The 13,984-nt window shown below is 44.2% G+C and overlaps 1 protein-coding gene across 3 annotated transcripts in view; it reads left to right on the forward strand.

The window, feature by feature from the left end:
* LOC137425475 (lysosomal proton-coupled steroid conjugate and bile acid symporter SLC46A3-like) overlaps positions 1-13,984 on the forward strand; it is a 69,253-nt gene that overhangs the window by 29,399 nt on the left and 25,870 nt on the right. For all 3 annotated transcript variants that reach the window (XM_078776705.1, XM_078776704.1, XM_078776707.1), the window contains 2 exons: positions 12,146-12,257; positions 13,081-13,395. In XM_078776705.1, the coding sequence (XP_078632831.1) occupies positions 12,146-12,257; positions 13,081-13,395 (427 nt within the window). The remainder of the gene's footprint in view (positions 1-12,145; positions 12,258-13,080; positions 13,396-13,984) is intronic.

Genomic DNA, 13,984 nt, shown 5'->3' on the forward strand with positions numbered 1-13,984 from the left:
CATTGCCCCCCCCCCCCCCCCCCCTCTCCCTTCAATGCCTCCTACACCTTGCATATGTAATATGTAGATAACCTCTATTAGTAAAGTAATTGGAACTCAAATTACTGGATATGAATCTTGGGGTAATTGCAAGCCATTGCTGCATATAAATGTGATTACAGGCAAAGGTTACTCATCCTAATCATGCGGATATGCCAAAGGTGTAACCACTGGTATAAGGAACTGTATGTGCAAAAATAGGTGCTTTGCTAGCTTTGCTTTGTACTCAAGTCGATAAGCATTTTCGTTCTATTTGTATATGCTTTTTGTTACCTCCGCCACCGAAGGTGGGCGACGTTATGTATTCACTCACCTATTTGTATGTCTGTTTGTGAGTAGGATATCTCAAAACGTTGTGGACGGATTCGGACAAAATTTGGTGAACAAGTTGGGTGTGTGACAAGGACAAACTTATAATATTTTGGTGAAGATCTGAATATGGATTCGGATATAAGAATTATTTAATTTTTTTAAGTGATTCTTCACCATTGGGAGATAGGGCCAAAAACTATACATTGTGGGATATCTCAAAAAGTTATGAACGCATTCGGACTAAATTTGGTGGACAGGTTGGGTGTGTGACAAGGACAAACTTATAATATTTTGGTGAAGATCTGAATATGGATTCGGATATGAGAATTATTTAATTGTTTTAAGTGATTTTTCACCATTGGGAGATTGGCCCAAAAACTATACATTGCGGGATATCTTAAAAAGTTATGAATGCATTCGGACTAAATTTGGTGGACAGGTTGGGTGTGTGACAAAGAATGATTAGATTTTGGTGAAGATCTGTAACCGAATCCGGATACTAGATTTTATTATGTGATCCTTCACCATTGGGAGACAGGACCAAAAACGACATACAGTATAGCATGATATCTCAAAAAGTTATGGACGGATTTGGGCGAAACTTGGTGGATGAGTTAGGTGTAGGGAGAAGGACTAAATAATTAGATTTTGGTGAAGATCTATATCTGGATATGGATTTGAGAATTTTTATTTGTTTTAAGCGATTCCTCACTTTTGAGAGATGGGGCCAAGAAGATATATAGCATGATATCTCAAAAAGTTGTGGACGACTCATGAGAACTTGGTGGATGAGTTGGATAGGTGACAAGAACAAGGCGATTCGATTCGGTTCAGGTCCAGATCCAGATCTGGGGCCCATCAGTGGGATACAAAACGTAAACTGTTCAGCCTAGCAGAGGTACACGCTCTACCGAGTGCCGTTCTAGTTTTCTTTGAAATCCAAGTCTATAATATATAATATATATATATATATATATATATATATATATATATATATATATATATATATATATATATATATATATATATATATTGTTGCAGTTTTGCGAAGCCCGTTCCCTTACCAAGGGGAGATTAAGCCCCTTGTTCTCCTTGGGTCTTCGAACCATGGGACTGAGTCGCCACTTCCGGGCAGACGTGGAAAAGGGTCTCGGGACAATGTTCACACGTACCCAAGTACCCACGCCGCCGCGGAAGCGGGGATCGAGTCTCGCACGAACCACGCGTAATTGAGTACACCCGAGTGGATGACGTACCATGTGGTCCGTGCTGTTACCTTGCTATTGGAACCCGTAAGTCCCTCCCCTCGAGCCCTGATTGGCGGCTCGCGCTTACCGTTGGCTCCTCCCCCGCCTTCCTTCACCCTTGGCCGACTTGTTCAGGCCTGCCTCGTGGTATTTCGCGCCAAAACCAAAAGCATGGAGGCATCGTAAAGGACCTAATTCTCATTCTTCTACTCAACGCAAAACTAACACAGGAAAGGTCTACGCTTGCACTTACTATGAAATAACTGAGCTTTAAACGAGGCTACGTGTTGTAGTGTAACTAAACTAGGAGGGGAAAAATGAACCTTTATTATAAAAACACAAAACCGCAACAATATATATATATATATATATATATATATATATATATATATATATCTATATATATATATATATATATATATATATATATATATATATATATATATATATATATATATATATATATATATATATATATATATATATACATACATACATACATACATACATACATACATACATAGATACATACATACATATATATTGTTACAGACACGACTTTGATGTTAAAGTGGGCCGAGCGGAATGGCCGTCGTGTCCGCACAAATTACCCGACTATACTCGACGTTGACGAAGTCGCGTTACGCTGGCTCAATAAGAAAAAGAAGACACCCGGCTGGGTTATAAAATGACGACACCAGGGATACGGTTCTCAAGACCTCCGGAGGAGATTATATTCGTTACGGAAGGTCAGATTACAGGGACGAGAGGTACAACATAGAAAGACAAGCACTTAGACACAATCTTATATTAACCCCGGACAGACGACAGACAAACGGGACAACGGCTGACTCACACGGGGGTTGATGGCAGGAAAGCGGGTATCGATGGCTCAAGGTGCACTCTTGGCTCAAAGCAGGGTACACGGTTCGGTCCAGAGATGCGGGGAGGTCTCGTCGCAGCGCTCAGAGGTGACGTTCTTTCTCAGGCCTCTCCAAACTCAGGCGCATCTGTTTCAGCGCTCGCAGGTCCTTCTTTCTCCAGCTGGGGGCGCATCTCACGTCACATCCGGCGCGTGGCCGCGTATATCCGGCGGGGAGTGACACGCCCTCGGCTCGTTAGCTCCGCCTCGTGGAATCGGCACGTTGCTTCTCATTGGGTGCGTGCGGGGGGTTTACCAGGCTCCGCCCTTGATGAGGAGCTGACAAGGAGCCCCTTCGTGGTAACCCCGTGGAGCGCATGGTCTGGAGCGCATCGTCTGGAGCGCATTGTCGATGGCGGCGAACCGAGCCGGTGGGAGGACGCACACTCCCCCCCGCGCAGCGCCGTGCCCCTCTGTTGTTGTAGACGGGGAAGAAGATGGGAGGAGGTATGGGAAAGGTCCTAAACTCACTACTGGTGCCATATAATCACATTCTGGTGCAACGAAGAGTCATAATTAATGGAAACGAGGCCTTAACTGACATAGACTAAGAATAACTAGCAAGATGTCCGAAAGTTGTCTACGTGTGGTGCGGTGGACCTGGGCACGACATTTAATGGGGGAATAAGGGGGAGGTCGGCTCTACTGATTGTTGTTTACAGACAATGGGACTAGGGAATGGGGGATTGGGGAAAGTTGGGGAGTATTGGAGAAATAGGGGAATATTTACAAGCGGATATGGAGGCCAAATTCCATATTCGCAACAATATATATATATATATATATATATATATATATATATATATATATATATATATATATATATACACAGACGGCATTTAATATGGAATATTTTTTTTTCTTGACTTGGGTTTACTTTCTTAGCTCAGTATGTCAATCTGGTGAGTTTCTTTTACACTTTGGTGATTTATTTGTTGAAAGAACCATGTCACTGATTGTCTGTCGCAGCAAGAAGTCAACAACAGGATTATATCACAGGTGGCGTGGCAAAATGTACGGACAGGTGCATTTGATGATTGGCTTCACAGTCGGGTATACAAGGGTTGTTGCGTTCTGTATTAGTGGAAAACAACTGCTGCACGTCTCCAAAAGTTATTGCCGCTTCCTCTGGAGATGGTCCGTCAACTCGACAAAGCTGTTTGTCATGGAGTGGTGGCTTTACGAAATTACGGCATGAAACAGCGTGCTATTGCTCGGCAGGATGGCATCACTCAAGGTCAGGTGTCAAAGATCCTGAAACGAAATGCTCAGAGGGGTGTCCCTACTCCAATACCGAGGCCAGGACCTCCCCGCAGAACCACAAGGAGGGATGATCGCCAGCTGCACCGGTTAGTCCGCAATGGCCGTACCAAGTCAGCTAATCGGCTTAGGGCTGAGTGGCAGCAACTGACAAATGTGCCTGTATCCAGAAGGCTAGTCAACCAACGACTGGTTCAAGCAGGCTATCATGCCAGGCGTCCCCTGAGAAAGCCACGCCTGACCAGACAACACCGCCAGCGCCGATTGCAGTTTTTTTTTTTTTTTTTTTTTTTTTTTTTGTATACTGAATCGAGGCTCGTGAAAGAGCTAACATTTATTTCACAAACAAATCAAGCAGACAAACAAAATATACAAAAAGAGGGAGCGGAAGACAAGATGGGGAGAGAAGGGGAAGCACACAACCACAACATTTGAGAGCAGGGAGAAGAGTACAACATTTGAGAGCAGGGAGAAGAGTGGGAGGGAGATGGCTTGGGGGCAGGAGGCGTGGGAAGGGGAGGGGGGGGGGGGGGGAGAGGTATAAAACACAAGGGGACCGAAATTAGCAGGGGTAGAAAGGATCAAGGTTTTGGATGGGGGAGGATAAGAGATGGTGGTGAACAGCTGTTTTAAAGACCTGGAGGGTGGAGTGGGATTGAAGAGAGTGAGGGAGTTTGTTCCAGAGGCGGGAGAAAAGAGGAATGAAGGAGTGAAGGTGAGCAGAAAGTCTTGATTTTGGCAGTTTAACCATAAGATGGTTGCAGGCAGATCTTGTGCGACCTGTAGGAATATTTGGGGGACAGAGCCCAGAGAGGGCTGGGGGGGCAAGGCCAGAGAGGAGTCGGTAGAAGACGGAAAGACCACCAACCTGCCTGCGGTGAGTGAGTGAAAGGCCCTTGGAGTTAGCTTCATCGCGGGAGATTCCAATGATTCTGAACGCTTTGGTTTCAACAGCGTGAAGACGGGCTAGGTGTGAGGCAGGAGCACCAGACCAGAGGGGAGAGCAGTATTCCATAGACTGCGGATGAAAGCCTTGTATGTGGTGAGGAGCTCAGGTGTGCCAAGGAAGGACTTCGCACGACGGAGGATGCCCAGTCGGCGCCTGGCTTTGGAGGCCAGATTTGAAATGTGGTTTTCCCAGGAAATATCATGGCAAATAGTGAGACCCAAAAGCTTGAGTGACAGAACTTCTTGGAGAGGATTATTCAGAAAGTGGATGGGAGGGGTTTTCCAGTCGGTCTTTTCGGAGAGACATCGTAAGAGTGTGAGATTTATCAGGATTGAAAGACATGTTCCATTTGTTTGCCCAGTCTGTGCTTTTGTCCAGGTCTGCAGAGAGTGAGGAGGCTGCAGACCGCCGATCTGAGGGATGAGGAATGGAGCGACAGAGAGTAGAGTCGTCAGCAAGAGATAGAGAGGCTTTTCAAGAGAGTCAGAGAGATCATTGATGAAGACCAGAAAAAGCACAGGGCCCAGAACACAACCTTGGGGAACTCCAGCCTGAACAGGAAGAGGAGATGAGAGAAACCCATTCAGGGCCACACGTTGATTTCGACCAGAGAGGAAGTCCACCAGCCATGCGTGGAGATTTCCATGGATACCAAAGGAGGAGAGTTTGGTGAGCAGAACAGGGTGCCAGACCGTATCGAAGGCACGTGAAATGTCAAGGGAGACATCTCTAATTTCCTGTTTGGTGTTGAGGACCTCCATCCATTGTTGAGAAAGCAGAAGCAGCATGTCCAGAGTAGAGTGACCAGGTCTGACACCAAATTGATGATCAGAGATCAAGCCATTGGAGAAGAGGAAAGATTTCATATCTGAAGCAATGATGGATTCCATGACTTTGCTGATAATTGGGAGAAGGCTGATTGGTCTGTAGTTGCTGGGATCTGTTTTTGCACCTTTTTTGTGCAAAGCGGTGATGTTGGCTGATTTCCAAGCAGATGGCAGATGACCTTGAGCAAAAGAGAGGGTGAAGAGAACAGAAAGAGGGAGTGAAAGAGCGGAAGAACATGATTTTAGGACCCGTGGGCTGATGCCGTCAGGACCAGTTGCAGAATCAGAGTCGAGGGTTGACAGAAACTTTTCCACCTTGTCAGGAGGAAAGGACACAGAGTCCAGGAGCAGCTGGGTACGACTGGGTACGGTGGGTACAGAGAGGGATGGGTTTGGGACACAAGATTTAGAGGCAAACACAGAGTTGAGGCATTCAGCTTTTTCACGTGCGGAGTCAGCCATTAAGCCGTTTGAGGTGAGGGAGGGTGGATGGAGGGGAACAAACACCAGAAACAGATTTGACCAGACGCCACCAGGATTTGGAAGAGGGAGACAGATAAGAGAGTTCGGTCTTGAGAACGGTGAGATATTGTTTCCTGGCTCTCCTGAGGGTGGACACACACTTGTTTCGGGCTTTGTGAAAGGAAATGAGATTTCCTTCCGTTGGATTTGCTTTCCAGGAGACGAAAGCAAGTTGTTTCAGGGCAACAGCCTCACCACAAGATTCCGTGTACCATGGACGGGAGGAAGGGTATGACAACTGAAGACGAGATGGGATAAATCTGTGCATGAGAGAGAGCAATTTACTTTGAAAGAATTCCCAGGATGAGTTGATGTCAGAGGCAGTAGAGATGGGAGACCAGTCCAGATGATTAATGGCTGCTTGAAGACCGTGCCAGTTGGCCTGAGTGAAATGCCAGACTCGTCAACGCTGAGGAGGCTCTCTGAGAATGGTCAGAGAGATGTCCACTTTGACAAGCACATGATCAGATGAGCCGATTGGAGCAGAAGAAGAGCAGTAGACATTTTCAGGGAAGTTTGTCATCACCAAATCCAGAAGAGAAGATGCTCCGTTGACTGAGATCCGGGTCGGGAAATTGACAGATTGTGTCAGTCCCAGTGAGTCGCAGAAGTCCTTTGCTGAAGAGCCATGGCTGGTGAGAGAGGTACCCACACCCAGCCAACTGGCATGGTGACAATTGAAATCACCACATATGAGGAAGAGAGAGTTGTGATGGGTAGATAGAAGTTGGTCCATATTATCAGACAGCGAGATGTAGATGGAGTCATCGCTGTTTGGTGGACGGTACGACACACATATGAACAAAAGGTGGGAGCGAAGGGGAAGCCGTAGCCAAAGGTATTCCTGGGGGTGAGGTGGAGAGAGGGCAGTGGAGGGCGAGTGAGGAAGAGAGTTTTTTTATAAAGATAGCAACCCCACCTCCAGGACGAGGCTCAGGTCTATCATACCGGAGGAGGGAGTAACCTGGGAGAGATACCAAGGCATCAGAGACATCATGAAGGAGGAAAGTTTCTGTTAAGCAGATCACATCTGGTTTGTCAGAAGCAACCTGTATGGAGAGATCAGTCAAGTTTGAGCGAAGGCCCCGGATGTTTGAGGTCCATACCGTTAATGAAGAGGAAGGGGGAGCATCGGGTCCAGAACAGGGAGGGGGGAGGGGGTAGGGTAAGATGTGGAAGAGGAGGAAGAGGTAGGGAGAGCTGTTGAAGGTGTGTCAGAGATTTCAGAATTGCTTGGAGAAAGGGAAGAATGGGGCGGACAAAAGGTTTGATGGAGATTGGGTGAGGCACAGTGAGGTGTTATTTGAGGAGGGGGGAAGAGCGATGGCAGAAGGTTGGGGGAGATGAAGGTGAAAGTTGGAAGGGGGAAGAAGCAGGGAGGATGCTTTGAGGAGGAGGGGTGAGAGGGGAGTCTAGGAGGGGAGGAGCGAGGGAGAGTCTCGGAGTGGAGGGGTGTGGGGGGAGTTTAGGAGGGAGGGGAGGGAAGGGGCAAGGGGGGAGATTTGAAAGGGATGGGTGATGGGGAGGATTTGGAGGGGAGGGGTGAGATTGGATTTTGAAAAGTGTACGATTCATGGGAAACGAACATTTTTTGCAAAATGAGTTTGAGACCTTCGAGTCAAAAATACGTTTGAGGACACTGAAGGAGGGGTGGAGTTCTGGATAGTTTAGGGAATGTAGAAAGGAGGAACTGTAAGAGATGGTATTATATACATTTTTTGGAATGAATAGATTTGGTGAGCAAGAGGAAAGCATCCTTTTGTAGGAAAAGAAGAAAAGGGTGTTATAATATATGAGAGAAAATAGTTGTTCAGGGGAGAGATTATACATTTCTAACCACGTGATCGCGTGATCGCGAACGAAGAACGAATGAACAAATAAGAACAACAAATAAACGAATAAGACCTGGGAAGGAAATATTTTTTGGGTTTTTTTTTTTTTTTGAGTAGAGATATTAAACAAGGAGGTATGGGGTGAATGACTGGGACGAAACAGAGAACGAAAATAATTGCAGCGCATTCGACGAATCGCTGAGAGAAAAACAAAACCACAAGGTCGGAGACGGTATGGTAGCCTAAGCCTACGAGTACTAGGCCGCAGAATACTCGATACGCATTAACCGACGATTGTGTATACATGTACGAAAAATTAGCACCAAAAATTTTCCAAAAGATACGCTGTAGGTACATACACCGAAAGATAGATACAGTCTCGACAAAAACACAATGGAGAAAGATCACTTAGTTTCGAAAGCGTGAGCGCATGGAACAGCTTCGAAAAGACGTGACCTCGCCGTGATCTCGCGAGATCTCCCGATCTCGCGAGTGGGCCAGAGAGCACCGTCAATGGCAGCCAGGACACTGGAATCACGTGATCTTCAGTGACGAGTCTAGATTTCTGGTCTATCGTCAAGATGGCCGCGTCCGAGTGCGCAGACAAGTGCATGAAGCCTACAACAAAGATTGTATAGTGCCAAGAGTCCAAGCTGGAGGTGGTGGGGTGACCGTTCGGGCTGCTTTTCATGCAGGGGGCAAAACTGACCTGGTTTTTCTGAATGGAAACCTGAACCAGTTCAAGTACAGGGCCATTCTGGAAGAAACATTGCTTCCATTTGCTCGTGCGGCCATTCGAGGAAACTTTGTCTTCCAAGATGACAATGCACAGCCTCATCATGCTCGCATGATCCAACACTTTCTTGCTGACCGTGGTGTCGAGCATATGGAGTGGCCTGCCATGTCCCCGGATATGAATCCGATAGAGAACTTGTGGGCAGAATTAGCGCGTCAAATCGACCACTTGGACCAGCAGCCTGCCTCTGTGCGTGAATTGCAGCAGGCTATTGTCACTGCATGGCAAGCGATTCCTGTCCAAACCTTGGCAAATCTCCTGAACAGCATGCCTCAACGTGTACGTGCTCTCCTGAATGCTCGTGGGGGTTACACGAAGTACTGAACTGTAATTTTACTGTCCGTAATCCCAGTCGTAATTTAACTTTTGTTTTTGTTTAAAAAATTTTTGGCTAATGTGCAAAATAAAGAGATACTTCTGGAAAACGTACAGAAGTTTAACACAGTACTGTCCATGAATTGAGTTCGATATCAGTTTCCATCATTTTCAAGGATCAATATATTTGTTTCAAAATGTCAAATGTGGTTTTTGTTTCTTTTAAAGGTCACATTAACAAAATCTAGAATAATTTCAACATAATTCCAATGAACTTTTGGTTCTAAGACATCTTGAAAAGTAAGTTCACCCCAACAAAAAAAAATTCCATATTAAATGCCAAGTCTGTGTATATATATATATATATATATATATATTGTTACGGTCCGCGGATAAGGATGTTGTTTGCCGAGCGGATGGCACCGCGGCCGAACAGTTTTCCCCGACTAAACCCGATTCCCGAACGCTGGCCGGATCACGCCACAGATATTCAATTTGGAAACCTCTAATGCGACCGAATGTAAAGAGGAAGAAGAAGACATACAGAAGAGTAACGGGATTTATTATTTACACACACAAGCAAAAGGAGCAGTCAAGGTTATATACAGGGAACATGGAAAAAGCAGGTGACACAGTGAAAATACTAGCTTATCTAAACTGGCTTAATTAATACCCCAAGACAGAACAAACGAAGACGACTCACATGGGGATTGATGATAGGAATGGCGGCGGTGGATGGCTTGGAGGGGGGAGGCCGGTCCACGGATACCGCAGCACGATCGGCGCGTTTGGCAGCCGCCGTTCCTTTTCGGTCCTGCTCAAAACGTCCGTCCAGGCCCCAAGCTGCTGTGGCTGCAGTTTCGGTGGCTCAAGCTGCTGTTGATGCAGCCGCGGTGGCTCAAGCTGCTCTCTTCAGGGATCCCTTACTCAACTCTCTTCTTGGTGATCTCTTCGCCGCAACTCTTGTCATGGACCTCTCCCACGGCTTCGGCGCGCGCTCTTTTATATCGCCGCGGGCAAATCAAGCCGCCGGCCTCCCGGACACGCCCATCGGTGAGCTCCTTCGGCCCTGATTGGTGGGCACAGCCCTCTGGCTCCGCCCTTGAGGACGAGGTCCAGACCCGGCCTTCTTCCCCAACCTTGCCTCGTGGCCAATGGTGGTTGAAGAAAACCGCCCAAAATGCAGTTGGCCATTGAAATGAAATGAAAGGGGATCTACTCTTATTTCACTTGGTGCAATGGAGTATTTAAATTAATGGGAGACACAGCCTTACCCTAACACACATAATAAGGATATAAGCTACTGAACAAGGGTATTATAGTGTCCTTCAATGTATGCTTTATGGAATTAACTACCGGAACGCCCTTTGACCTTTATACAACAGACTGGAGGCAGGAAGGCGATATTTTACAACAATTTACTATACAATAAAAACACAATAAAAAAAAACACAATCCTCATTTCCGCAACAATATATATATATATATATATATATATATATATATATATATATATATATATATATATATATATATATATATATATATATATATATATAATCGTTAGATTAAATAAGACGCGGACGTAGCTTCAGGACGTCGATCTTTAATTGTCGACAAGCTTTCGACCAACAAAGGCCTTCTTTCTGAGTCTACAAAAACAGCAGGCATGTATATCAGTCAAGTATGTATGGTGATATGTGTGTGAGATGTTTTTGATATGACGCATGATATACATGCCTGCTGTTTTTGTAGACTCAGAAGAAGGCCTTTGTTGGTCGAAAGCTTGTCGACAATTAAAGATCGACGTCCTGAAGCTACGTCCGCGTCTTATTTAATCTAACGATTATTTATTCAATACAAATGAGACGCCCTGCTCGTACTTTGGAGTTTCTACTATTTCTTACAGTTATATATATATATATATATATATATATATATATATATATATAAATATAAAACACAGTTTGTGTGTGTGTGTGTGTGTGTGTGTAATGTTACCGATAGACTCCTAAACGGAGAGGCTTACGTGCTTGATATTTGGCATAGACATTGGCCATTGAGCCTGGGACGAACATGGCTGAACTCAAAATATTTGACGATCCATATTTTTTATTCATATTTACCTCAGCGCATTTCAGCGCATGGAATCAACGGAATCAGAGCAGGTGGGCGCTGATTCGCTCAGAGCGATCACGTGATGACCGCTATGACGCTATGAACGCTATGACGCTATGAATGCTATGACGCTATGAAAAAAAAAATTGCTATGACGCTATGAAACGCTATGAACGCTATGAACGATATGACGCTATGACGCTATGACGCTATGAACGCTATGAACGCTATGACGCTATGAACGATATGACGCTATGACGCTATGAAAAAAAAAAACGCTATGAACGCTATGACGCTATGAACGATATGAACGCTATGACGCTATGAACGCTATGACGGTATGACGCTATGAAAAAAAAAATCGCTATGACGCTATGAAACGCTATGACGCTATGAACGCTATGACGCTATGAAAAAAAAAAATCGCTCGCTTTACCAAGGGGCTCGCTCTCCCCCCGTTCCCCTCCCCTCCCCTTCCCCCTCCCCCTCCCCTCCCCTTCCCCCTACCCCTCCCCTCCCCCGCCCGGCAATGCCGGGTACTTCTGCTAGTATATATATATATATATATATATATATACTGTATAATATATATATATACTGTATATATATATATATATATATATATATATATATATATATATATATATATATATATATATATATATATATATATATATACTGTATATGTATATATATATATACTGTATATAACTGTATATTTGAATGGCACTGGTTCTCATGAATAGATAACTTGAGTACACTCTCTATGAGCCTTTGACCCCAACTCAATGAGAAAATAGCATTGGGAGGAGAGAGTTTTCATTAATGACTGATGAGCGTACATTTAAACATATAGCACATCATTTGTATGGTGAAAGTGACTGCAATATGATATATTTTAAGGGTTGCAATAAAAGGCAAGGGTTTCAGTGAAAGATCTAACTTTGACATTCTCTTTCGAAGCTTCTGACAGTTATATCTAATATGGACTGCACTACGCATACAGGAAGGTGTGGTGACCCAGCAAAATGATCCTATAGGATCAGTGAACAATCGAAAGGGATTGTACAATCAGGTGCTTCAAACCTTCAATGCTTATCGCGCCTTGTTTTCTGAAGGTAAAGTTATCTTTTCTGTTCTATCCATCATCGGTTACTTTTGAATGTCCAGTCTGCCCTATCATGCCTTAATCTATTGGGATTTCTGAATCATATTGATAATGAAACTTTTCCATATATTCTTGATAAGTTATCCACAGCTTATTCATTCTTCCTAATCGAAAGACATCTCATTATTATTTGAAGAAGGCCTAAAACCTTCCTTTTATTTGTCTGTTTCAACATCTCGTGGTCACATTATCCAGTTAATTTTACAGCCATAGTCATTAGTTGAAATATTAGGCCTGGATGTTGGCTGAATGGTTAAGGCGGCTGGCTTGAGATCTTATAGGGTCTTGAGTTTGAGCCCCTGTCGTACCGTTGAAATAACTCCAGGCAGGTTGACTCAACCTGTCATCCTTCTGAGGTTGGCAACATGAGTACCAGCTTACTGGAAATAAGGGGCACTGCATCAGCGGCACTGCCACATCCCCAGGATATGATGCAGCCACAAGCTGCATGCAAACCACCACCAGTTGAAGTGCTCATGGAATATTCTGGGCCATGTAGTCACTCAAAGCAAGATGTGTTTCTTTACAATATAACCTCTGCTTTCACTTTGCCAACATCACCAGTTGTTTCACAAGTGAATTTGATTGATTCCTTTTGATGATAAATAAAAACAAATAAAATGGCCAATTAATTTTTGGTGATTACAGGAATTTTAATATCCTATTTGTACTTTCTCATTTATCAATAACTGCAAACATTAATATTATTTTATAGACACCTGTAGTTTTCTCTTTTTCATTTCTTCTCAAATCTTGATTTCCAATTCCCGAAGGGCCGACTGATGGTGGAGGCCATCGCTGGCATTTGTTTTTCCTCCTGCTGGCATTCATGACATATCAAATTATGTTACATGGAGTCCCAGCCATTCTGATTCTCGTTCAGTTGAATGCGCCGCTCTGCTGGGATGCCGTGCTTATGGGCTACGGCATGGCTACCAGCTGCACTGGCTTCTTGCTCAGCTTCTTGGCAGTCGCTCTGCTGCGTCGACTACTGACACAGCCCGGTGCAGCACTTCTTGGTTTGCTATCCTTCTCTGTGGGCGTGGTCCTTCTTTCCTTCACCAAAACAACTCTTATGATGTTCCTCGGTTAGTGAAGCCTTCATTTTGTTTTTTCATATACTAGTCAGGTTCACTATGTTAACAAATATAATTTCGTTCAAAAATTTGGGAGATTAGCAAACCTGTACATTTTTGGAATCATCAGAGCATGGAGAATCCAAAAATCAATGTTGGCATTTGCACAGACACCTGCATGGCCGCCATTTTGGATTTTCAAAATGGCCGCCATAAAATACATATTTTGCGCTATCTCGGCTTCTAGTCAACCTAGAAACTTAATTAAATATGCTAATCCTATGTTTTCTGGGTCAAGGAATCCAATAAAGGCCTCAAAATAGTGCTCAGGATGTAGATGCAAAATAGTGCACAGAAAAGCAACAAACAAAGGTAATTGAAAACCATTGTCTTTATATTTGTGTGTTACGGATTCGGCACATATTATTATTATTGCTGTTATTATTATTATTGTGGGTTCTAAGTATTATGGGTATTGTTGTTTAAGGGAAATGGTTATTGTGGTTAAAAGGTTAAAAGCGCTCATGATAAAAATGACAGGAAATCGGATCATGACCCGGAAGAGAAACGAGGGGAGAAGAAGAAGTCGTGAGGAGGGAAA

Source organism: Myxine glutinosa, chromosome 4, assembly GCF_964187855.1.
Source record: "Myxine glutinosa chromosome 4, kmMyxGlut1.1, whole genome shotgun sequence".
Lineage (NCBI taxonomy): Eukaryota > Metazoa > Chordata > Myxini > Myxiniformes > Myxinidae > Myxine > Myxine glutinosa.